Below are 21,783 nucleotides of genomic sequence, written 5' to 3' on the forward strand. Positions count from 1 at the left end.
GTCTCCTCTGACTGAACTTGTTTTGTCTACCGTTACTGTTCCTCCAGAATCTAAGTCCGGCTCCCGTCCCCGCAAGCCACCACCCCGGAAGCACACTCGTTCCTGGGCTGTGCTGAAGCTGCTGCTGCTGCTGCTGCTATTTGGTGTGGCGGGAGGGCTGGTTGCTTGTCGGGTGACAGAGCTACAGCAGCAGCCCCTCTGCACCAGCGTGAACACCATCTATGACAATGCGGTCCAGGGTCTACGCCGCCATGAGATCCTCCAGTGGGTCCTCCAGACCGACTCTCAGCAGTGAGCTTGTCCCCAGCACCTGCTGCCTCCCAGCCTTGGAGTTTGGATTCCTATGGAATTGGGTTCTGCTGGACACAACCTCTTTTTAGCATCAGACCTACCTGCCATCATCAAATGGCTGCAGATTGGGTACATGAGACCTCCTCTTTGTAGGACTTCTTGGTTCCTTAGTCAGGGTTCCCTGGTGGAATGAGGAGAAATGGGAGGTGGCGGCGGGGGGAGCAGTTACCTGCATGCCTAAAGGAGTAGGCTTGGGGGTGGGGAGAGAGAAAACATAGCCTTTTCTAGTTGTTAGACAAAGCTATGTAAAGGCAAGGCTCGTTCGTTTCTACTAAATGGTCAGCTGTCACTACATTTCTACTTTTGTATGCCACAAACCCTTTCTTTCATGCCTCCCTGGGGAATCAGGGCAGATCAGGAGGAAGTTTTTGGGGACTAAAACACCACACTCAGTAAATCCAGTCTAAATTGGGGGGTAGGGGTATTCCTGTTTTCTTCAGGACCTCAGAGATGTAAGCATTTTAGCAGCCACACAAAATCTCTGGCTATGAAAGGGACTTCATGACCATCCAGTCCAATGTAACACTTGCAGACAGAGAAACAGGTCTTCCATGACTTGCCTAGTCTCCCAGCTAGTTTGAGGCAAAACTGGATTCCCGCTCTGGTATTCTTTCTTCCCTTTACATCATTTTCCCTCCTTTATAATGTCCTGAGAGACTAGAACTCACACCAGAATTGATCATTCCTCAGGCGAAGCATAGAATCTTTCATGGTAGACAGATTTCATGACTCAGAGATAGAAATCTCTTGCTATCATCACGTCATGGCAGCTCCTGTGGAGTCCTGCCCAACTTATGTGGCTTCCATAAAATGGCAACAGTCCAGGCTCCTTGCCTCAATTTTAGAGCATTAATTCCCTAATTGCCAGTAAGCAAGGAGGTGGATCTCTGCAAACCTACACTGTCTATGACAGCTCTAGTTGTATTTGGTGTGACTAAATACCTCAAAGGCAACCTGCTTTTGCAGGTTTTGAAGTGTCAGCTTCATAAGACACTGAGATTTAGAATTGTTTGTTTCTAGACCATAACTGAAGGGAATAAATGGAAACAGGAAATGAAGGGAAACAGGTAGCATCATGGAGCTGAAAAGTGGTGCATCACCCAATGACTAGCACAAACAAGGATCGCACTGTCCATTCTCTTGTCTGCTAGAGTAAGCATTTTCTTACCTCCTTTGCTTCATCTTTTCACAACAGCTGGATAGAGGGATCAGAAATGACTGTGTCATGGTGCTCATTCACTGCAAACTCCCAGTTGCAAGCTCCTTGGCTCCCCCGGAGGGAGCAAGAATCTGTCATAGTTCAGAGACAGAGGGCCTTTTAGCCCTAATGACCTTTTGCATGGGACTGCCACTCATGACTGTCCTGATATTGGAAGAAAGGACTTTGTTAATCTTCTCCCCCATAGCTCTGCTGCGTAGGTCTACACCTTACTCAGAATCACTACACATTCCTTCAGTCTTCCTCCAAGCTCCAGAGCCATTGGTACAAATGCTTTATTGAAACTAAATATATAATACATACAATGAGATGAAGACAATATAGAAGTCTGCATAGTCATCATAATCCCGTTCCTTGGCCGGTTGAGGCAGCTCAGTGGCTGAGCCCAGTCAAGCCAACCCACAGCTTCACTCACAACTTCAAGATTTGATGCTAATTCTTTTGGATTTCTACAGTTATTAAATACGTGTCTGAGTGGACTGTCTTTGTTCCTTTGTGTTTTGAGGGTTGGCTGGGTAGGAGTGGGGGTGGTTTGTGACAGTGAATTTTTGCCAGGAGAGGAACATTAAATGCCAAAGGTGGGTGGCAGTATTTCAGTCTCTGCCCCAGCTGACAGGCAGACCTTCACAAATAACAAGACCCAGGAAAGACTGGGCCTCACCTAGGCTTGTCTCTTCATTGGAGGTGCTGCCAGTCTCTTCATTGCAGTCAGGCTCCGAGGGTGGGAAGGTGGAAGTTTCCAGCTTTACATCCCATCCCTGAGGGCTAGAATCAGTCAGCACTATCTAAAGAGAGATGTGGCTGTAAAGTGGTCATCTGAAGGTAGATGCGCCTGGATAGCTCTGGTCCAACGCGGCGAGAAGTGGACGTCACACCTTCCCCACGGCGCACCTGTATGTCTGCAAGCAAATTCTGGCGTTCTTGCTCCGAAAAACACTGCCGATAAGCCTGGAAGTGGTAGATGACCTCTTAATATGGTACCATCCACAGTGATCCCTTCTCCATGAGCATAGAGGGTGCTACGCTTGGCTTGGGGCATGAGAACCTGTCCTCCCTCCCTGGGTCAGCATTAGCAACTGTGATCTTAGCAGACCTGCACCGCTGACCTGTGAGGCCTTTGTGGGCCCTCATCAGTTGTCCATGGGAATCTGGAGGCTCACTGAACTCGCAGGCCATTAACGGGCAGTGACCTGAGCCCTGGGGCGGCATACCTGTGCCAGGAGCTGTGGGGAGGGATAGGCAGCCACAACGGCACTGGCCGTCTCCAGGCTGACTCGGTTCAGCTGCTGAATCTGTCTCCTCCAGACCAGTGCAAGACCCCTGCCAGCACGGTCTACCTTCACCCCTCCAGCCCAGTCACTCTCCACACAGAAGGAGAAGGTAGTTTCATCTCGGAGTTTCCTGCAACGGCATAGTTGGAGAGCTGTAAGTTGCTCATTACGGTCTTACACCTGTTCCCTCAAGTTGGAACTGAAAAACCCACCCACTGACGTTGGAAGAGGTGGGCACCATGTTACATCTGGCCTTTTTGTGCCTTTGACAATTTGCTCACTTTGTTCCCAGGTATAGTGCCAGTTGCTAATTCATTTAAAAACTCCATCTAGTCCATTTTAGTAGAAGAAAAGGTACCAGATTCTTTTGATATTTGGCAATCTGGAGTCTATTTCTGGTTCTTCTCACTGCTAGGACCTTAGACAAGTCAATCTCTTCAGGCCTCAGTCCCCTCAAGTATAAAATAAGACTTGGACTGGATTGTCTCTGAGGTCATTTACTTATTTTAAATTCTGACAATGAACACTCCTTGAACTAAGTAGGCTAAAAATTTGCTTTCCGAGTGCTTATTACATTGTGATCTGACCTGTAATTAATCCTGGCAACTTGGCCTATGGTAACCTGGCCTATGATGTCAGCCTGCAGAACACATACTGACACATAAGTGAAAGGAGAATATTTGAAAAGGGCCTAGGCTTGAGGACTCTTCCCAAGAATCCCCAGCATCAGGTCAGCTCCTTCTGTCTCCAGCTTGAGAGACAATGGGCTGACTGCAGAGATGAGGGGAAAGGGACATTTGCTTTGACTGCAAGAGCCATGGTAAAGGACAAGGCCCAGCATGGAGGCTGGACTTGCTGGGGTTACTCACTTGAAGGGCGTCTCAGCCACAGCCTTCGTGAATGCACATGTGAAGTCGGCCAGTTCTTTCCAGCTCTGCACAATTTGAGCCTGGGCTTCTGTGTGTAGCTGCAGATCCACCAATGCCTAGAAACCCAAAAGCAACGATGGACTGGAAGGGTAGAGAGAGACTAGCTGCAAGTCACTGTCCACTAAAGCCACACCCCAGCCCCTTGGCCCCCCGTTTGGCACCTTCTCTCTTTCTCAGTGCCAAGGCAGAAAGCAGTATGCAGCAGGTATTTTATTCTCTATCAAAAGGAAGTCTCAGGTGACCAGTGAGTACCCAGCCCGATTCAGGCAACAGGACGTTCTTACCTCTTCAGCGTCTACCCTGGATACCATGGACCTTACGCTGGCCTCTGGTTGTTTCTGTTGCTTCTCCTTGGTCTGTTTATTTGTTCCCTGTTTCCCTTTGCTTGGAGGATTGTGAGTGCTGGTGCAGGGGAGGAAATCAAAGGACAGCAGCTCCAGGCTGAAGTCAGGCAGAAGATGCGGAAGAAGACTGGACCAGAGCATCCCCCCGGGCTTGTTAGAGACAGACTACCTTGCAGAGTGACCTCCATCTGCGAAGAATAAACTCACCCCTCTTGGCCCAAGAGCTGCCCCTTTTAACATGAAATCACCAGGGCAAATCCAAACCTGAAGCATTTCTCCTGATCCACAATCACCAGTGACAGAGCTTTCCCTGCTGTCCTTGCTGTGATGTCAGTTACAAAGCCCTGAAGCGTTTCCTTCCCTTTTATAGTGCTGTCCAGGCTTCCCTGCATGAAGGGGCAGAAACTGCATTAATACTTGCTTCCTAGTAAGAGTCAGCCCTCTGTTCCATGTCCTCCCACCCTCTGGCTCTGCCTACCTGCTTTCCATTGTAGATCATGGACACAAATGCCTCTGCCCGGAGCAGCACCAGGACTGTTGGCTCCTCCACCCAGTCCTCTCCGTCCTGCCAAAGTACCCGGAACACAGCCCAGGGAAGGTCAGCAGGTAATGAGCACCTGTGAGAGTGGCCCAGGTCTTCTGGGTGAATGAACTAACTCCCATCCCTTATGCATTATCCCTCTGGAATGAAGTCACTGTGGCAAGAAACAGTGTTGCTGTCCCTCCCAGCCCTCAATTGTTCAGTCTTGGTGCCCTGCATCTCAGAGACAGTGAATAAGAAAAGAACATAGCAGCCGGGCGCGGTGGCTCACGCCTGTAATCCCAGCACTTTGGGAGGCCAAGGTGGGCGGATCATGAGGTCAGGAGTTCGAGACCAGCCTGGCCAACACGGTGAAACCCCCATCTCTACTAAAAATACAAAAATTAGCTGGGTGTGGTGGCACATGCCTGTAATCCCAGCTATTCGGGAGGCTGAGGCAGGAGAATTGCTTGAAACTGGGAGGCGGAGGTTGCAGTGAGCCGAGATCATACTACTGCACTCCAACCTGGCAACAGAGCTAGACTCCGTCTTAAAAAAAAAAAAAAAGGAACACAGCAGGCCAGGCATGGTGGTTCACACCTGTAATCCCAGCACTTTGGGAAGTCTAGGTGGGCGGATCACCTGAGGTCAGGAGTTTGAGACCAGCTTGGCCAACATGGTGAAACCCTGTCTCTACTAAAAATACAAAAAAACTAGCTAGGCCTGGTGGTGCATGCCTGTAATCTCAGGTACTCGGGAGGCTGAGGCAGGAGAATCACTTGAACCCAGATGGTGGAGGTTGCAGTGAGCCGAGACCACGCCATTGCCCTCTAGCCTGGGCAGCAGGGTGAAACTCTGTCTCAAAAAAAAAAAAAAAAAAAAAGGAGAAAGGAACATAGCAAGTTGAAAGGGGCTGGGGCCAATTTGTTCTGTACATTTTGAATAGGGGAATGGAGGAAAGGGAAACTCTTTCAAAGGATTTAGTACAAGTAAATGACTCTGGCTTTGAAGGTAGATGCCGTGAGCTGAGTGGCCCTTACAAACAGGTAGGTTTTTTTGTGACAAAGACAAGAATCACAAGGGAAACTTCAGTTTATGAGAGCACCTCCTGTTTGTCACAGGTAGGGCATAATCAAAGTCAAGGATGCCTCAAGGCCAACAATCCTCCAGCAGTACAGTATTATGGAGTAATTGGGGAGCAGGACTTTTATAGAAAGTTAGTTCTGATTGGGTCCCTATAAGCAAAGCAAGACCTATACTACAGCAAAGTATAGGTCGGGGGAGCTCTGGGTTCTCATTCCCGTTGTGATCCTCAACAAGGCTTTTAACTCTTCTGGGCCCCAGTTTCCCTACCTGTGATGTGGGGAGAAGTCCTACCCTATAGTGAAGGGGTGGCCTGCCCCTCCACACCTGTGGGTGCTTCTCGTTAGGTGGGACGAGAGACTTGAGAAAAGGAAATAATACACAGAGACAAAGTATAGAGAAAGAAAAGCGGGACCCAGGGGACCAGTGCTGTGTTTTCAGAGGACCCACACTGGCACCGGCCTCTGAGTTCCCTTAGTATTTATTGATAATTATCTTTACCATCTAAAAAATAAGGGAGTAGCTAGAAAATAGGATCATTGTAGGGAGGAAATCAGCAGTAAGACATATGAACAAAAATCCCTGTAACATGAATAAGTTTAAAGGAAAATGCTGTGCCTTGAGATGCATATGCAAACATCTCCATAAACCTTTTAGCAGTATTGCTCCAGCAAGCCCCACCTTATTCCTAAAGGCGGTTTCTCCTTACTCAGTAAACAAGGCACACAATGGGTTTTACACCGAGATGTTAACTGACAGAAACACAAGAGAGAATGTGGGAGTGCCTTGAGAGGGTAAGCTGCTCTATGAATATAAAGGCTTGCTAATACCCCCAGAGTAAAAAGTGTGGAGAACTGTCCTGTGTTACTGAGAAAGTTATAAGATGCAAAAAAGAAATCAAAGAGAGGAAAAAATACTTTTTTTTTTCTTTTTTCATACAAGATGCTTCTGGTGAGATAAAGAATCTTAGTGCCAGGTAAGGTGGCTCACACCTGTAATCGCAGCATTTTGAGAGGCCAAGGCAGGCAGATTGCTTGAGCTCAGGAGTTCAAGACCAGCCTGGGTAACATGGCAAAACCGCGTCTCTACCAAATATACAAGCTCCACTCTACGATCTCTACAAAAAACACAGGGCCCACACGTCTTCTGGCTCCCAGCTGGGTGTCACCAGCGGGGAACCCGAGGAGAGGACTAGTGGGAAGGAGGAAAGTGAAGTCAGGGTATTTCTCCCCTGGCTCCCTCCCAGTGGGGTCACCTAGGGTTTGCTGTCCCCCTCTATGGCAGCTCATAGCTTCGCTCAAGGTGGTCCTCTCTCCATTTCTCTCTCCTGGATTCTGTTAACCACTCCTTCCCCTCATCCCTTCAGGCATAGGGATGGTAACAGCTATGCCAATGGTTCTCAACCGGGGGTGATTTTTCCCCACAAATCACATCTGGCAACGTCTGCAGACATTTTTTATTGTCATGACTGAGAGGGGTACATTAGTAGATAGCGGCCAGGAATGCTGCTAAACATTTGGCAAATCACAGGACAGCTCCTAAAACAAAGAATTCTCCAATCTAAAATGTCAATAATTCTGAGGTCGAAAAACTGTTAAGTTGTGCTGTTATTACTGTGAGGTACCATGCTGTCACTAGTAGTTTCCTCGTACCCTGCCCATGCCTTGGCAAACAGTCCCTTTATTCAATCTTCCTTCAATTACCCTGAGTTGAATATGCCATCTGTCTTCCTGCTGGGGCCCTGACTGCTAAGTATCCTTTGAAATAAAAGCATATTTATCCTGTAACTGCAAGGGGAGGAGGAGGAGGAAATGTCAGCCAGAAAACCCCTACCTCAGACGGCCCAGCCCTTCTCCTCCAAGTGACACTGCAAGGCACGGCCTGCGCCTCAATCACACAGCAGCACTCCATGGACTGCAGTGCTCCCAGGAGCTGGCCCCCACCTTCCATCTGTAAAAGCACTGCAACAGATAGAAAAGGGACTGTCAGTGGGTGGTCCAGAAAGCAGATAACTCAGCACAGGACAAAGATACACGTGAGGACCTGGATCCAGCACCACAATGATGTGTTTTAAGCATTCCTCTGGCCTCCGGGCTTTCATCCTGGTAAGCAGTGCTGCATTCTTTCTTTCCTGTCGTCTCAGGGTGCTTTCCTTCTGCTTTGCTTGTCTCTGCTGCCGGCATCCCTGTGAGCCTCTTCCCTGGACCTTCTGACTCTGCTTGGTTTTCTTCTGTGGTGGGAGGATGTCAGAATTTGCTTTGGTTACTACCAAGCTGCTGCTCTGGCCAGGGCAGGTAGAGGGGTAGGCTGGAAGCTGACGGCATGGATCTGAGATCAGGTCCTTGTTATCTGCTGCACTCCTCTCTGGGGTGTCATGGAGAGGAACTTCAGGGATCGTTGGAAAGGGCTGCTCTTTCCAGTCACGTGATACACCTTCATTATTTCGATGATCCAAAACACTTTTAATTGGGGAGCTAGAGTCCTCAGGGCTCGGTTGCTTGTAGGTCAGAAACTTACATGTAAGCCTTTGAGCCAGAGGAATAAATTCTTCTTCATCTTCACTTCCACTGCTTAGCAACCTGACTGGCCGCGTTTGTGTGACAGTTTCAACTGTGTCTGACACAGGTGGTGAAAGTAACCCTGGTGTTGGAGGACAGGAGGCTTCAGAATCTGAGATGTCAACCACTACAATCTTCTCCTCCCTCTCAGGCTGTCTCCTCTTTGTTGAAGATGGTTCCTTCTTCAGAAAGGCAAATGTTGGCAACTCCTCAGAGTCACTATCACCAGAATCTCGTGAGGGTGACGACTTCTTCAGAGCCATCAGTATGTGCTATCAAATAATTCCCTAAAAGGAAAAGAGACATAAGACACAGACTAGAGGATTCAATTCAGTCCACCAGCTGTGTTCCATAGCCAGGCTTTATGACATAAATACAAGATACAGAGAATACAGAAACAGAGAAATATAACATGGTCCCAACACATTGAATCTGGAACTCTAACTCTTGGTAATCTAACAGGAATCCTCCTCAAATTCTTTCCAGGTCAAGTTGAGGTATAAACAAAGTAGAGTTACCATTACAAAATTTTAATGGGGGGAGGTGGTAACAAGATTTAACACCTCCACACCCTTGTTGATCTTCACATTTGAAATGGAGATGTCAAAAGTTATTCTTTTTTGAGATGGAGTCTCGCTCTGGCACTCAGGTTGGAGTGCAGTGGCACAATTTGGCTCATTGCAACCTCACTTCCAGGTTCAAGCGATTCTCCTGCCTCAGCCTAGCTGGGATTACAGGCACCCACCATCACGCCTGGCTAATTTTTGTATTTTTAGTAGAGACGGGTTTTCATTATCCTGGCCAGGCTAGTCTTGAACTCCTGACCTCAAGTGATCTGCCCGCCTTGGCCTCCCAAAGTGCTGAGATTACAGGCATGAACCACTGCACCTGGCCAAAAACTGTTCTTTTTAAAAATTGAGATATAGGCTGGTCATGGTAGCTCATGCCTATAATCCCAGTACTTTGGGAGGCCAAAGCAGAAGGATCACTTGAGTCCAGGAGTTCAAGAACAGCCTGGGCAACATAGTGAGAACTCGTCTCTACAAAAAAATACAAAAATTAGCTGGGTGTGGTAGCTCACACCTGTAGTCCCAGATACTCAGGAGGCTGAGGTGGGAGGATCGCTTGAGCCTAGGAGGTCAAGGCTGCAATGAGCTGTGATTGCACCACTGCACTCCAGCCTGGGTGACAGAATGAGACCCTGCTTTAAAGAAAAATAAATAAAATAAAAATAAAAATAGAGATATAATTTGCACAGCACAATATCCTTTTAAAAGTGTACATTCAGTAGTTTTTTAGTATATTCACAATGTTGTGCAACCATCATCACTATTTTCATCACCTCAAAAAGAATTCCTGCAGCCATTAAGCAGTCACTGTCCATTCCCTCCCTCTCCCCAGCTCCTGGCAACCATACATCTGTCTCTATGCATTTGCCTATTCTGGATATTTCATATAAATAGAATCATATAATATGTGGCCTTTTGTGCCTGACTTTTTTCACTCAGCATGTTTTCAAGGTTTATCTATGATGTAGCCTGTATCAGTACTTAATTGCTTTTCGTGACTGAATAATATTCCATTGTACGGATACGCTACATTTTGTGTATCCATTCATCACTTGGACATTTAATTTGTTTCCATTTTTTTGGCTATTATGAGTAATGCTGCTATTAACACTGATGTACAACTTTTTGTGGGGGTATGTTTTCAAATCCCTTTCGTGTATATACTTAGGAGTAAAACTGCTGGGTCATATGCAAAGCTAATCATTCCTGGAACATTTACTAACACTGTAGGTATGACCCAGGAGGAGACATGTAACCTGCCTAGGCCTCAGTTTCTTCCTTAGTAAAACAGGGATGATAACAGCACCCATTTTATAAGGTGGTGAGAATTAAATAAAATAATGCATCCACCGCGCTTAGTATAGCATCTGGCACACAGCTGGCTGAATAAAGTAAGTTGAATGACTAGGGAGGGGGCCTCATCTCTGACCCTTCGCTGGGCCTCCGTTGACATCTGCAAATGAGGGTGATCAGCGGGCCCCTCATTTGCAGATAAGCGGGCCCCTGGCCGACAAGCTCCGCGCCTCTCAGGCTGGCGGTCCGCGGTAGAGGCTCCTGGAAGCCCTAGCCACCAAGACTCCGCAGAGCGGTGCTCAGGAAGGAAGTCCCGACCAATCCGCTGGCCTGCGGCCGAGTACGCTCACCTGCAACTTCTCCCGCCGCTCTTTCATCTGCTACGCAGGGCCCGGAAGTAGATCTCCTGATAGCGGAAGTAGAACCTTTCCGAGACCGGAAGTGAGTGAACGCAAACATGGCGTCTGTGGTGCTGGCGCTGAGGACCCCAACAGCTGGTAATGGGACGCAGTGGTCAGAGCGGGGCGAGGCGGGGAGGCAGAGTGGAGCTCCCGCAGGGAGAGAAGGAGGTGATACTGATCCCCGCGGAGGACCCTGGATGCGAGGGGAAGTGTGTAGGCCACTCCAGTTTTGAGGGACGCTGTCGCTGGTCACGCGACACATCCTGGGTGGAACCATGAGTGGGGGAGTTGGAGGAGCACTTGGTCTTCCCCTGCCTCAGGAGCACGGACGGTTTCCTTGGCGGTTGGGGGTTTGGGTGGATCCTTTCTCTGTATAAGTATTAGTAACAATGGTACATTGGGGATGAAAAAAGTAATCTATTCATTCAACAGATTGAGGTCTTACTTTGTGGTAGACACGGTGGTAGGTGTTCAGAAAATCAGCAGAAAACGTGAAGACATGGCTTCTAGCCCCCGAACGATTCTCTCTGGTGCATAAGCCAATAAAGGAACACATACAGTAGTTGTAAACTGGCAAGTGCTGTGAAGAAAGAAAATGAGTGTGTGTGTTTTCTTAGATTGAACGGTGAAGGAAGTCTTCTGAGGAGATAACATTTAAGAACTAAAAAATGACAGGAGGCGGGGCATGATGGCTTCTGCCTGTAGTCCCAACACTGGGAGGCCGAGGCGGGCGCATCGCTTGAGCCCAAGAGTTCAAGACCAACTGGGCAACATGGCAAAACCCCGTCTCTACAAAAATTACAAAAATTAGCTTAGTGTGGTGGCGCTTGCCTGTGGTCTCACATAGGAGGCTGAGGTGGGAGGATCACCTGAGCTCGGGAGGTCGAGGCTGCAGTGAGCCATGTTCATACCACTGCACTCCAGCCTGGGTGACAGAATGGGGCCCTATCCCCACCCCACCCCACCCCCCCCAAAAAAAAAGAATGACAGGAGACCTAGCCCTGTGTAGAGTGAGGGACAGGAGAGTGACTTGAGCCAGTTCTACATTTTGAGAAGCAAACTATTCCTGTTATGTAAATTTAAAGGGGATAGGAGTGGAAATGAGGAAATCAGATGGAAAGCCGTAATAGCCCTGAGCAGAGAGGATTTAGCCAAGACGTTTGTGGTGGCAGTGAACTTGGAGGAAAATGGATGAATTTGAGATCTGTTTTGGAGTTAGCATCCACAGAGCTTGCTGGTGAACTGAATATGTGAGGTCAGCAAAGAGAAGGAGTCCGCAGTGACTGTGGTTTCTGCCTAAGCAACTGGCTGAATGGTAGCACCATTTACTTTGAGGAGGAGGATGGAGAGTAGGGTGAAGAGCAAAGATTTGTGAATGAGATAATGTAAGTAAAGTAAAAGCCCAGCTCCTGAGCTTAGTAAGTATGTAAATGAATGAATAGATGTTTAAAGGTAGGTAGATCCTGGTGCTGGGCATTTAACTTGTTGTCTTTCTGAGTCCTTATCTCTGGTCCTTTGCTCCAGCTAGTCTGTGTTGTCATGGAAGTGTCAGAAACCCAGGCTTCAGGAACTCTGAACTTACAGGCTCCAGAGACCCACAAAGCTTCTCTAAAGACACTGGCATGGGCCTTAAATCATGGCTGTGTCTGGAGACCTGCAGGCAAGGAGTTGCATCCCTAAGCTTGTCCTACAGCAAGGGACTACCATCTTAGTATGAATTTTAGTTCGTTTTACTTTTTCAAATGAATGCTATTGAGCACTTTGGAATGAGTATGGAGGGGTCAGATTAACAAGGGCAATGTGTGGGTCATGGTTGGACCTCTGCTTGATGTGCTTTGAGAAGAAAGAGCCCAGCCTTCTGAAATGGCCAGGACCCTGTGGGAACCACCTTCAGACCAGCCATCCTTTTGGTTTACTAGTATTTGGTGAGCAGTGGATGAGTGAATAGCTGAGAAAGTCATGGGTGAGGCCTGTAATCCCAACACTTTGGGATCACCTGAGGTCAGGAGTTCCAGACCAGCCTGGCTAACATGGTGAAACCCCGTTTCTACTAAAAATACAAAAAATTAGCCGGGCGTGGTGGCACACACCTGTAATCCCAGCTACTTGGGAGGCTGAGGCAGGAGAATCGCTTGAACCCGGGAGGCGGAGGTTGCAATGAGCCAAGACTGCGCCCATTGCACTCCAGCTTGGGCAACAAGAGCGAAACTCCGTCTTAAAAAAAAAGAAAAAGTCATGAGTGAGCCTGAAACAGAAGCCTCTCTGGATGTGCTGGGCTTCCCAAGTCTGTTCTGTCCCCTCCGTGGTGCATGAGGGTGAGTGAGCCTCTGAAGCAGGCAGCTCTGTGGTGTCCATTTCTCCTCAGCACATTTAGACTAAATGTGTCAGGACCCAGAACACATGATGTTTATTTTTTTCCATTTATGTTTTACTGCTCCCCCGCCCCATCCCCCAAAAGAAGAAAGCCAAGGACCTACCGGTATTCCCTGAGAACTAATATACTCAGTGGCACTTCTGCTCCCCTGACACATCTTTCTCATCTCCCCACCACCTCTCACCTCTTAGCATGTGGCCCATTGAGGCAGAAATAGTTTGAGCCTGTCTGTCTGAACAATGTTTCTGTTTTCTTTGCAGTTACATCCTTGCTGAGCTCCACTCCTGCTACAGCTCTTGCTGTCAGATATGCATCCAAGAAGACAGGTGGTAGCTCCAGAAACCTTGGTGGAAAGTCATCAGGCAAACGCCTAGGCATCAAGAAAATGGAAGGTGAGGATGTGCCTTGGCATCCGGTTCCCAGCTGCACCCTGTCCTGGTGTTCCTTAGGAGAGCAGAAGAACCCTGCATGTTCCTGGCCCTGTTCTTCCTCACCATCATAATTGGCTCCAGATTAAAGGAACAGATAAGACCTGAGGAAGGGTCATAGGTTGGGTGGGTGTGAGCCATAACCATGCAATCTAGAGATAAGAGCTGCTGGGTGGCAGATCCTGCAATGCTTGTGTTGGACTGTCTGGGAGTTGTTTTTGGCCAGGGGCAGGCTTGGAAGTTGGTATGCAGCATTTGGGCCATCCTGTTTTCTTGGTAGTTTGCTATGCTGCCCCAATCACCGTGGACTTCTCTTCTAGGTCACTATGTTCATGCTGGGAACATCATTGGAACACAGCGCCATTTCCGCTGGCACCCAGGTGCCCATGTGAGTTGCTCTGTTGCTGCCCCCTTTTTCCTTTTCTAGGATGACCTCTCCTTGCCCCTAAGCATGGTAGTAACAGTTGCATGTATTGGGTGCTTACCAAATGGCAAGCATTGTGCTGATTCCCATGCCTACACGATCTCATTTCTTCCTTACTGTATCCCTGTGAGGTGGGTATTGTCTCCATTTTACAGGTGAAATACCAGAGACTTAGAGGGGGTGGAAGGAGCAAGTGACTGCTGGGATTTGCACCAGGTCTGCCTAACTCCCAGATCGCTATGTTTTGCTTTGGTGTTGCGTTGGCCTGGTATTCTTGGTTCTTCTTTCTAACCCTCAGTTCTTGGAGGACAAGATATCTAAAATATTATTTTAGTCTTGGGAAACTAATTTCAATTTATTAGTTTTTCATTATAAGACCTCTCTCTTTGCATAGACTTACTTGTAGATGGTTGAAAGATAGCTTGAATTTAATGAAATAGAATTCAGTGTGCCAGAAATTAGGTTCATACCAGGTGGGGATTTCAGTTTCAGCAAGTTGGCATCGTTTTTATAGGGTAGGACAGTTCTTTGTTACAGAGACAGAACGATACTATACTCTTCACATTATTTTAAATATTAGTTTCCTTTGTAAACAGTTTCCCCGCCCTCACCCCTTTTTGGATAATTTTATATGTAGTAGCTTTACCTTTTAGAACTTAAGACATTAGATGTGTAGCTATGTCAACAACAATCAAGGCTAACATATTTTGAGCTGGACGGTATTCTAAGCCCTTTATGATTGTTGACCATTAATCCTCAAATTGATCCTGTAAAGTAGCTAATATTATCCCCATTTGACAGATGAAAAAAACGGAGGCACAGTGAGGTAAACTTGCCTAAGACCACACAGGAGTAAGTAGCAGTGCTGGTATTTGAACCAGACATCCTGGCTCCAGAGCCCATTCTTTTAGTCAGAGAGACAGAGAATAGTGCTGGACTACCAGGGTAAAATTTGCCACACACCCAGCCTGAAGTTCTAAAAGAAAAAGCTAAAAAATATGGTTAAAAACTGTACATACAACGTAGTTTAACCTGTCTGCTTTGTATTTCTCATCTGAAAAATGGTGTTGGAGATAATACCTCTTTTACAAGGTGAGGATTAAATGACTTAATGTGTATTAAAGGGCTTACATGGGTATTAGCTGATGCAATAGTATGATTGTTTTATTAGCATATGCATTATACATATAGCTTTGGTCTATATTTTCCATAGAGCCTAAACTTTATAAATCACTACCTAGATGAAAATTTACATCAAACTAGTGTTTTAATATGACAGTTCTAGTGTTGTTTAAGTCTTAAGTGAAGATTTAGGGCATCTTCCTGGGTTTTGGGATCTGCCCACCGTGGCTTCTGACCAGCTACATAGACATGGCTCCAGGTAACAGCCCCCTGGGACTGAACAGTGACCCATGTTGGCTGTTGGAGCTTTCTTTTCCCTCATTTGTTATGAGTCAGTAAAGAAGCAGAAGGTTTGGAAGTGCCAGCCAGTGGGAAAGGGAACCTGAGATGGCACTCTCTGATCCCCCTCTTCGGCCCCAGGATGTGGCTCTGTGTGAGAAGTCTGTCCCAAAATTCTGAGACGGACCACCTCGCTGACCAGCTGACCAGATCTTTGTGTTGCAGGTGGGTCTTGGAAAGAATAAATGTCTGTATGCCCTGGAAGAGGGGATAGTCCGCTACACTAAGGAGGTCTACGTGCCTCATCCCAGAAACACGGAGGCTGTGGATCTGATCACCAGGCTGCCCAAGGGTGCTGTACTCTACAAGACTTTTGTCCACGTGGTTCCTGCCAAGCCGGAGGGCACCTTCAAACTGGTAGCTATGCTTTGATGTCCTGTTTGAGGCCATCAGACAGAGACTGGAGCCCAGGTGACAGGAGATGGTGATACCAGAAGTCAAGGGTTGGGGTGACGACACGGCCTCCCAAGGAAAAGTTCTGCTTCATGGTGACTCTGCAGGAGACTCTGAAGTGACTGCTGGGAAACCCTTTGGGAGACCTGACCTGGGGCCAAAAATAAAGTGCGCCAGAGTCATGAATGCATGCTATTTAGGGACACACCTGGGTGGAACTGCCTAGTGATTTGTTGGTCATTACCCAGGTTCTCTAGTGCATACCAAGGGGGAGTCTCAAAGCAAGAAAGAGCGTATCTGAGTGAGGAAATGAGAAGGGGGACTTGCTTTGGCACTGTCCTCCAGAGGGGAAGGAGGGGAGCTCGTGCTTGAGGGTGTCATTGCTGCTTCCCCTCTTAGATCCCAGAAAAGGCCAGGGGCTGGGCCCTGGGAGGAGGGGTGAGGGTAGCCAGTAAAGGAAGCATCACAGTCATGTTCTTCTCCCATAGCCACATGCAAAGGGAGCTGGGGCTGCAGCCCCAGAGATAGCCACGGAAAAGCCTCTTCCCTACCTCTCCAGGTCTAGGGCAGAGAGAGCTTGTGGGATGGCAGGATATGCTTCTGGGAGGCTCCGTCAGGCCCCATCTGCCCTGGACTGCCGAGGTCTTTCCAGTGGCAGGGCAGAGTAGGTAACAAAATGGCTTCTTCCCGCTCACCTGAAGAGCTAGGCCCACCAAGCCCACGTTCTCTTCTGGTTCTTGATTTATCTCAAACGATAAACAGTAGCAAAGCATCTGGCTTCAGGAATACTCAGTGAGGGCTTAGAGTGGGTCAGGCCATTCTATTGTCATCCCAGCCAGGACCTGTAGAGGCTTCGCTTTGAGGAGCCAGGAAGAAAATCTCATTTTGGATGATCATTCCTGGCTGTTGGAGGTAGGTGGTGTTGGCTACAGTCCCAGAGAGGGGCCTGTTGGGTCCAGCGGCTTCCTTTCAGGGACTCTACTCTGCCTTGAAGGCAGGTACTCCAGGGATTGAGGTCAGAGAAGCCTCCCAGTTCTGGAGTTCTGCCTTGAACATGTCATCTTGTTTTCCCAGAACATTACCCTGGATTCCTCACCTCCTGCACATCCTTGGCAGAGGTGACCTGGGGTTTACTTTGGCACCATGTGTTGGGGCATCAGGTACCAAGGCCCAGCTGGAGTAGTCTTTAGGCAGGGGAGATTGATGGGGGCTGTCTCCACAGGCTCAGTGCTCTCCCTTCCAGTCCCCTGGAGAAAGCGGAAGAGCCGGACAGAGGTGGTTGCTCCCTCCTACACTGTGGTGTTCCCCTGAGCAGGGCAGGTGGTTGCTTCCTGGGATGGCTGAGTAGAGCCACAGCAGGCCGGCAGTGGAGGCAGTGACCTTCTGGCGTCCTCATAGCTTGGTGGCAGCTGAAGAAATGGGAGAGCAAAGGTGTTAGCCACTTTCTTGCCCTCCTCCCATATATGCAACACCCTTTTTTTGGACTGTTGCTTTCTGCATCTCCCCTGGAGATGTTGGCTCCATGGAAACCCCTCTGGTTAGGCCTCCCTGGGCTGGGGTCTGCACCATCTACACAAGAAGTGAACCGGGGCCTCCACTCATATCCTTGAGTTCTCCACTAGTGGCCCTTTTCCTGACCCCAGGGCCTCTAATTGGGTATTGTGTGTTCAAATGCAGTAAGTGAAGTCCGGTTAGCCAGGGCACCCAGGGCTGAGAAGGCTGGACATTCACCTCTCTGCGGCCCGGAGCCCGACGCGTTGTGCAATCAGCTGGTGAATCTGTTGCTGCCGGTCCTTCTTTTGAACACTCTCATAGCCTGGCAGGCAAGCTGGCTGCCACGGGCAGCTGGTGGCTCCTGGGCAGCCCCACACAGAATACCTCACCCACCTGGGAGTGGCCCTGTGACCAAGAAAAGCCAAGGGAGCCAGGGAGGCCTGCACCAGCGTTATCCAGCTGTGGTCTGGGTCCTCTTCCCCAGAGCAAGCCTAAGTTCAGGGGTAGTGCACTCCTCCCTCTCCTCCAAGAAGCCTCTCCAGTCTTCATCCCATCCTTCCCCTCCCCTGCATTCTTTTTAGTCCCCTTAACCACACTAGGTCCCTGGCCTGGCTTCACAACCCCAGCACACACTTCTTCCTCCATCCCAGGTGGCAGGCCCAGGGGTCCTCACCTGTATCCCCTGGGACTCTCGGCTCCTTTCCACTGGCTGGACCTCGGTGTGGCATCCCATGGTGCTGAAGCAGGGAGGTGGGCAGTCCTGGGATCATGAAGCACAACTCAAGGTGAAGCTCAGGGTCAGTGTGCAAGACAGCAGATTCCAAACCCTTTATTTCCCTCCATGCCCCTTTCTCCATCCCTTTAATCCTCTCCACCTGGGCCAAGGCACAAAGCTCAGACCCTCAGCATTTCTGGAAAGGACTAGGGTGTAAAGAGAATCCACTCCTTTCTGGCCACTAGCTCATTCTGCCACCGTCTGGTAGCCAGGTCTGATGACCTTTGGTGGGGAGTCAGAGAAAACCACCTCCTGTCCCTACCCCTCCATCCTATCTGGTGCCCAGTGTTGGGATATGGTGTCAGAGCCTGGGGGGCTGCAGCTCAGAAGATTTTGTTTCCTTTCTGTACAGGATGCCATCTGGCACGCTGTCCCTGGGGAGAGGACTGACAGTGCTGTTGTTGCCACTTACCCCCTCCTCCAGAAGTCGGGGTTCTGTACTTTCCCTTGGGAGCTGGAAAAAGACCTTGTCTTCACTGAGCAGCTCCTTGCACTGAGTTATGTTTAACGATGGTCAGGGAGGGGCCTAGATGTTATTAACCCTTTCCGCACTGCTCCCCTGACTCAGAGGGAACCCAGGCTAGATGCTGCAGAGAAAGATTCCAAAGGCCCTTTCCATACTGAACAATTGTTTCTCCTTGGTCAGAGGACAGGTGCCCTTTTGTCAGGATTTGGGTCGGGGGTGGGGGCCATGAAGGCAAGGGGTTGGTGGGTCGGGGTGCTTACGTATTGGCTGGGACTCCGGAAGAAGTGGCAGGTGCAGAGGACCTGGCAGCACTGGGGGTCGCTCTGGTGCAGCAGCAGCAGCAGCAGCAGCAGGATGGCCATGATGAACACCGCAGATGAGGCTGCCCTCCCCCCAGAGGCACCATCAAGGGGCAGCCTGGACCCAGCACGTGCAGGCCCATTTCCTCACCAGATTGGAATTCACTCCAAAAGCTGGTGTAGGAATGACCTGGCTGGGACTGATACCAGCTTAACAAGGCAAACTGAGGTGCAGGCAGCTTCCTTTTTGCTACAGCATCAAGTCCTTGGGGCAGAGATTTGTGAGGGGGAGCAGAGTAGCCCTGTCACTTCTCTGCCTGCAGCCCAGGGGGTGATGTGTGTAAGGGAGATTTTACAGAGACACAAAGGGAGGGGATGGAGCAGATACCCTGAGAAACAGTGGATCTGAGGAGGCAGGAGAGGACCCAAGAGCCCAGCTCAACAGCCCCTGATGCCCAGCCCCTCTCATTACCAAAGATTGTGGCATCATAGGACCTGGCACAGGGAAGGGACCAGAGGGATCAAAGGCCAGCCGTGCACAGCATACTTCTCAAGTCTTAGCTGGGGAGGGCTGTTGCTTGAGGTGACCCTATAGATGAAGAAGCTGGGCTTTGCCTACGGTGAGGGGCCAAGGGTGCCTCTGCCCCACCCCTGGGACATGGAATGGCAGTAGGTACTCACCGGTGGCCATGACTATGGCTAGGAGGCTGTTGTCCATGGTGATGTCTGCACACGGAGAAGCAGTGGCAGGGGATGCCAGAAAAGGGCATCAGCCTTGAGGGCAGCCAGCAGGGCCACAGGGCTGACCCTCCCCGAGGTGCCACACCCCTCCCTGGGAACCCTGGCTTGGAGGAACAGCTTCATTCAGAGCAGGTGCATCTGTAAGCAGTTTTCCAGGCTCTCGGCCTCTCCTGCCTCTGCAGGCCTGGCGGCTATGAGGGTCCCGCTGCAACCTTCAGAGCAGGGGTTGGGAGGAACAGGCCCTGCTTCTGCTGAACCTGACAGCCAGTGGGACTCCAACTCGCCCAGATCTCCGCACTTCTCAGTCCCAGATCCCTCCCAGCCCCACTGCCCACCTCCACTTCCCATTGGCCCAGGTAACTGGGCTCTGGATGTCAATTGGCTGTCCTCTGGTCTTGGCTTCCACCTCTAACAGAACCGTGGTGTCCATGGTTGTCCTGGAAACCGGGTACGCCAGGCCATGAAATACAAAAGCCTCTCTGCCCAGGCTTCTCTCCTCCCTCCAAAGCGGTTATTGTGTAGCTCTGGGTGCCCAGCCTGCCTGCACCCGTTCCCTGCCCCCACTCTGTGTCCTACCTGGCCCAAATCCTGAACTTAAACCCAGGGGCCCAGCCTGGAGTGGATTTCAAAACCTCAAAAAACCCAAGCCTCCAGGCTGAGCTAACCCTACAGAAAGGTGAGGGGGTAGAGAACACTGTCTGCTAGGAACTCGGGCGGCAAAGCTGGGCTCCCACTCACCTCAGTGACCTGAACAGGGGAGAGAATGGGAGAGGAGCGCCTCCACCCCCAAGCCTGCCCTCTGAACCTGTCAGGAGGAGTCCTGGAACCTGGTCCTGGGTCCTGGGTCCTGCAGTGCTTCGAACTCAGTGGGGCCAAGACAGGCCTGCCAGAGCAGCAGGGGTGGGGCTACGCTTCCCTAGTTCTGCCTGCCTGCTTGTTAGAAAGGTCTGAGGAGCTTTAAAAGCATACCATTGTGGGTGGCCACCTCAGACCCATTAAACCAGAATCCTCTGTCAGGATCACAACTCACTTGAGTTGAAGAATGTAAACTCAAAGTGTTTACAGCAGGTGACAATAATGGCTAACTACGACCTGATCTAATATGGTGGAGAAGGACAGGGATGCAGCAAGTGCATGTCCTACCTAAGGGTTTTTTTTTTTTTTTTTTTTTTTTTTTTTTTTTTAATGGTACTTTGAGGCCAGGAGTAGTGGCTGATGCCTGTCATCCCAATGCTTTGGGAGGTTGGAGCAGGAGGACTGCTTGAGGCCAGGAGTTTGAGACTAGCCTGGGCAACATGAGAGAGACCCCTGTTCTACCAAAAAAAGAAAAAGAAAAGAAAGAAAAAAAGCCAGGCATGGTGGTGCACACCTGTGGCCCTAGCTACTTAGGAGGATCGCTTGAGCTCAGGAGGTCAAGGCTACAGTGAGCTATGATCATGATCGTGCCTGAACAACAGAGCCAGACCCTGTCTCTAAAAATACTACTACTACTTTGAAAACTGTTGTGCTAGGCTAACACAGCACAGCCATAGCCCAGGTTAAACCCACCAGCTAGTTTGTGAGCTCTTGGGCAGCAAAGTCTAAGTGTTCTAATATTTACTGCCTGTGCCTAAAATGCTGAACCTAGTTGTTAATTTTTCCTCTTTATTGACCTGAGAGTTGATACTGGGAAACAAAAATCCCAAAATTCTAGAGAACCAGGGTGTAGCTTCAGATGTTCACTAAAATAGGAGCCAGAAAAAAATGAATAATCTTAGCCTCCGAACCTAAGCACTCTTTCCTTCGAATTCTTGCCATTAGTTCCTTCCTACTTACCTGCCCGGCCAGGCTCTTATGTGAGCAGGAGTGTAGTGACTGAGTGGCTCTGGAGGCTTCCTGCCTCTTTCTGAAGGCTGCTGCCATCATCTAATAGCTATGACTTTGGGCTCGTCATTTCACAGCCTCAGTTTTCTGATCTGCTAAATGACGATAATAAAAATGCCTCTCTTCTCTCTCCAAGAGCTGTAAGGATTGAGATACTGCAGGCATGGTCAGCCGACAAAAACCCCAATGCTGTTATCGGTTGGTTGTCAGGAGTGCCCCCTCCTGGCAACTAGGAGAACTTGACATGTGGCAGCCTGGGCGAGAATTTGTTCCTCAACCTGAGCTGAGATCAGTGTGGCTGGCTGATAGGGTGACTTCAGAGGTCTAGAAACCTTCATCCTTGCTCCAACATTAAGTAAGGTGTGAAGGACTGATACCAAGCCCTGGCTGACAACGGTAGGAGAGTGGGAGGGGGAGAGGAGGCTTGGGAAAGGGAGGGAGGATGGACAACCCTTTACAACATGGGTCCTAGGACAGTGACCAGGGACCTAGGCTGCTGCTGCTCCTGCCCCTAAAAGAAAAAGCTC

At 49.5% G+C, this 21,783-nt stretch overlaps 3 protein-coding genes across 5 annotated transcripts in view; 2 read left to right on the forward strand and 1 right to left on the reverse strand.

The window, feature by feature from the left end:
• LRRC59 (leucine rich repeat containing 59) overlaps window positions 1-2,049 on the forward strand; it is a 15,326-nt gene extending 13,277 nt beyond the window's left edge. The window contains exon 7 of the mRNA XM_023204452.2: window positions 48-2,049. Within this exon, the coding sequence (XP_023060220.1) occupies window positions 48-295 (248 nt within the window). The 3' untranslated portion in view covers window positions 296-2,049. The remainder of the gene's footprint in view (window positions 1-47) is intronic.
• On the reverse strand, window positions 1,828-10,545 carry EME1 (essential meiotic structure-specific endonuclease 1). Of its 3 annotated transcripts, none has more exons than XM_023204449.2 (9): window positions 10,488-10,545; window positions 7,761-8,562; window positions 7,551-7,678; window positions 4,593-4,679; window positions 4,379-4,500; window positions 4,055-4,211; window positions 3,711-3,826; window positions 2,782-2,971; window positions 1,828-2,518 (listed from the first exon to the last, which is right to left on the reverse strand). In XM_023204449.2, exons 2-9 carry the CDS (start codon window positions 8,536-8,538, stop codon window positions 2,342-2,344), a joined length of 1,755 nt encoding a protein of 584 aa, XP_023060217.2. In that variant the 5' UTR covers window positions 8,539-8,562; window positions 10,488-10,545; the 3' UTR covers window positions 1,828-2,341. The 3 variants fall into 3 exon arrangements, with proteins under 3 accessions (XP_023060217.2, XP_023060216.2, XP_023060218.2); XM_023204448.2 differs by having other exon boundaries at window positions 4,055-4,241; XM_023204450.3 differs by having other exon boundaries at window positions 4,055-4,172; window positions 10,488-10,536.
• Window positions 10,546-10,557: 12 nt separating this feature from the next.
• On the forward strand, window positions 10,558-15,825 carry MRPL27 (mitochondrial ribosomal protein L27). Its single transcript, XM_023204446.2, has 4 exons — window positions 10,558-10,634; window positions 13,173-13,304; window positions 13,661-13,728; window positions 15,391-15,825. Exons 1-4 carry the CDS (start codon window positions 10,595-10,597, stop codon window positions 15,595-15,597), a joined length of 447 nt encoding a protein of 148 aa, XP_023060214.1. The 5' UTR covers window positions 10,558-10,594; the 3' UTR covers window positions 15,598-15,825.
• Window positions 15,826-21,783: the final 5,958 nt, after the last annotated feature.

Source organism: Piliocolobus tephrosceles, chromosome 16 (genome assembly GCF_002776525.5).
Source record: "Piliocolobus tephrosceles isolate RC106 chromosome 16, ASM277652v3, whole genome shotgun sequence".
Taxonomy (NCBI): Eukaryota; Metazoa; Chordata; class Mammalia; order Primates; family Cercopithecidae; genus Piliocolobus; species Piliocolobus tephrosceles.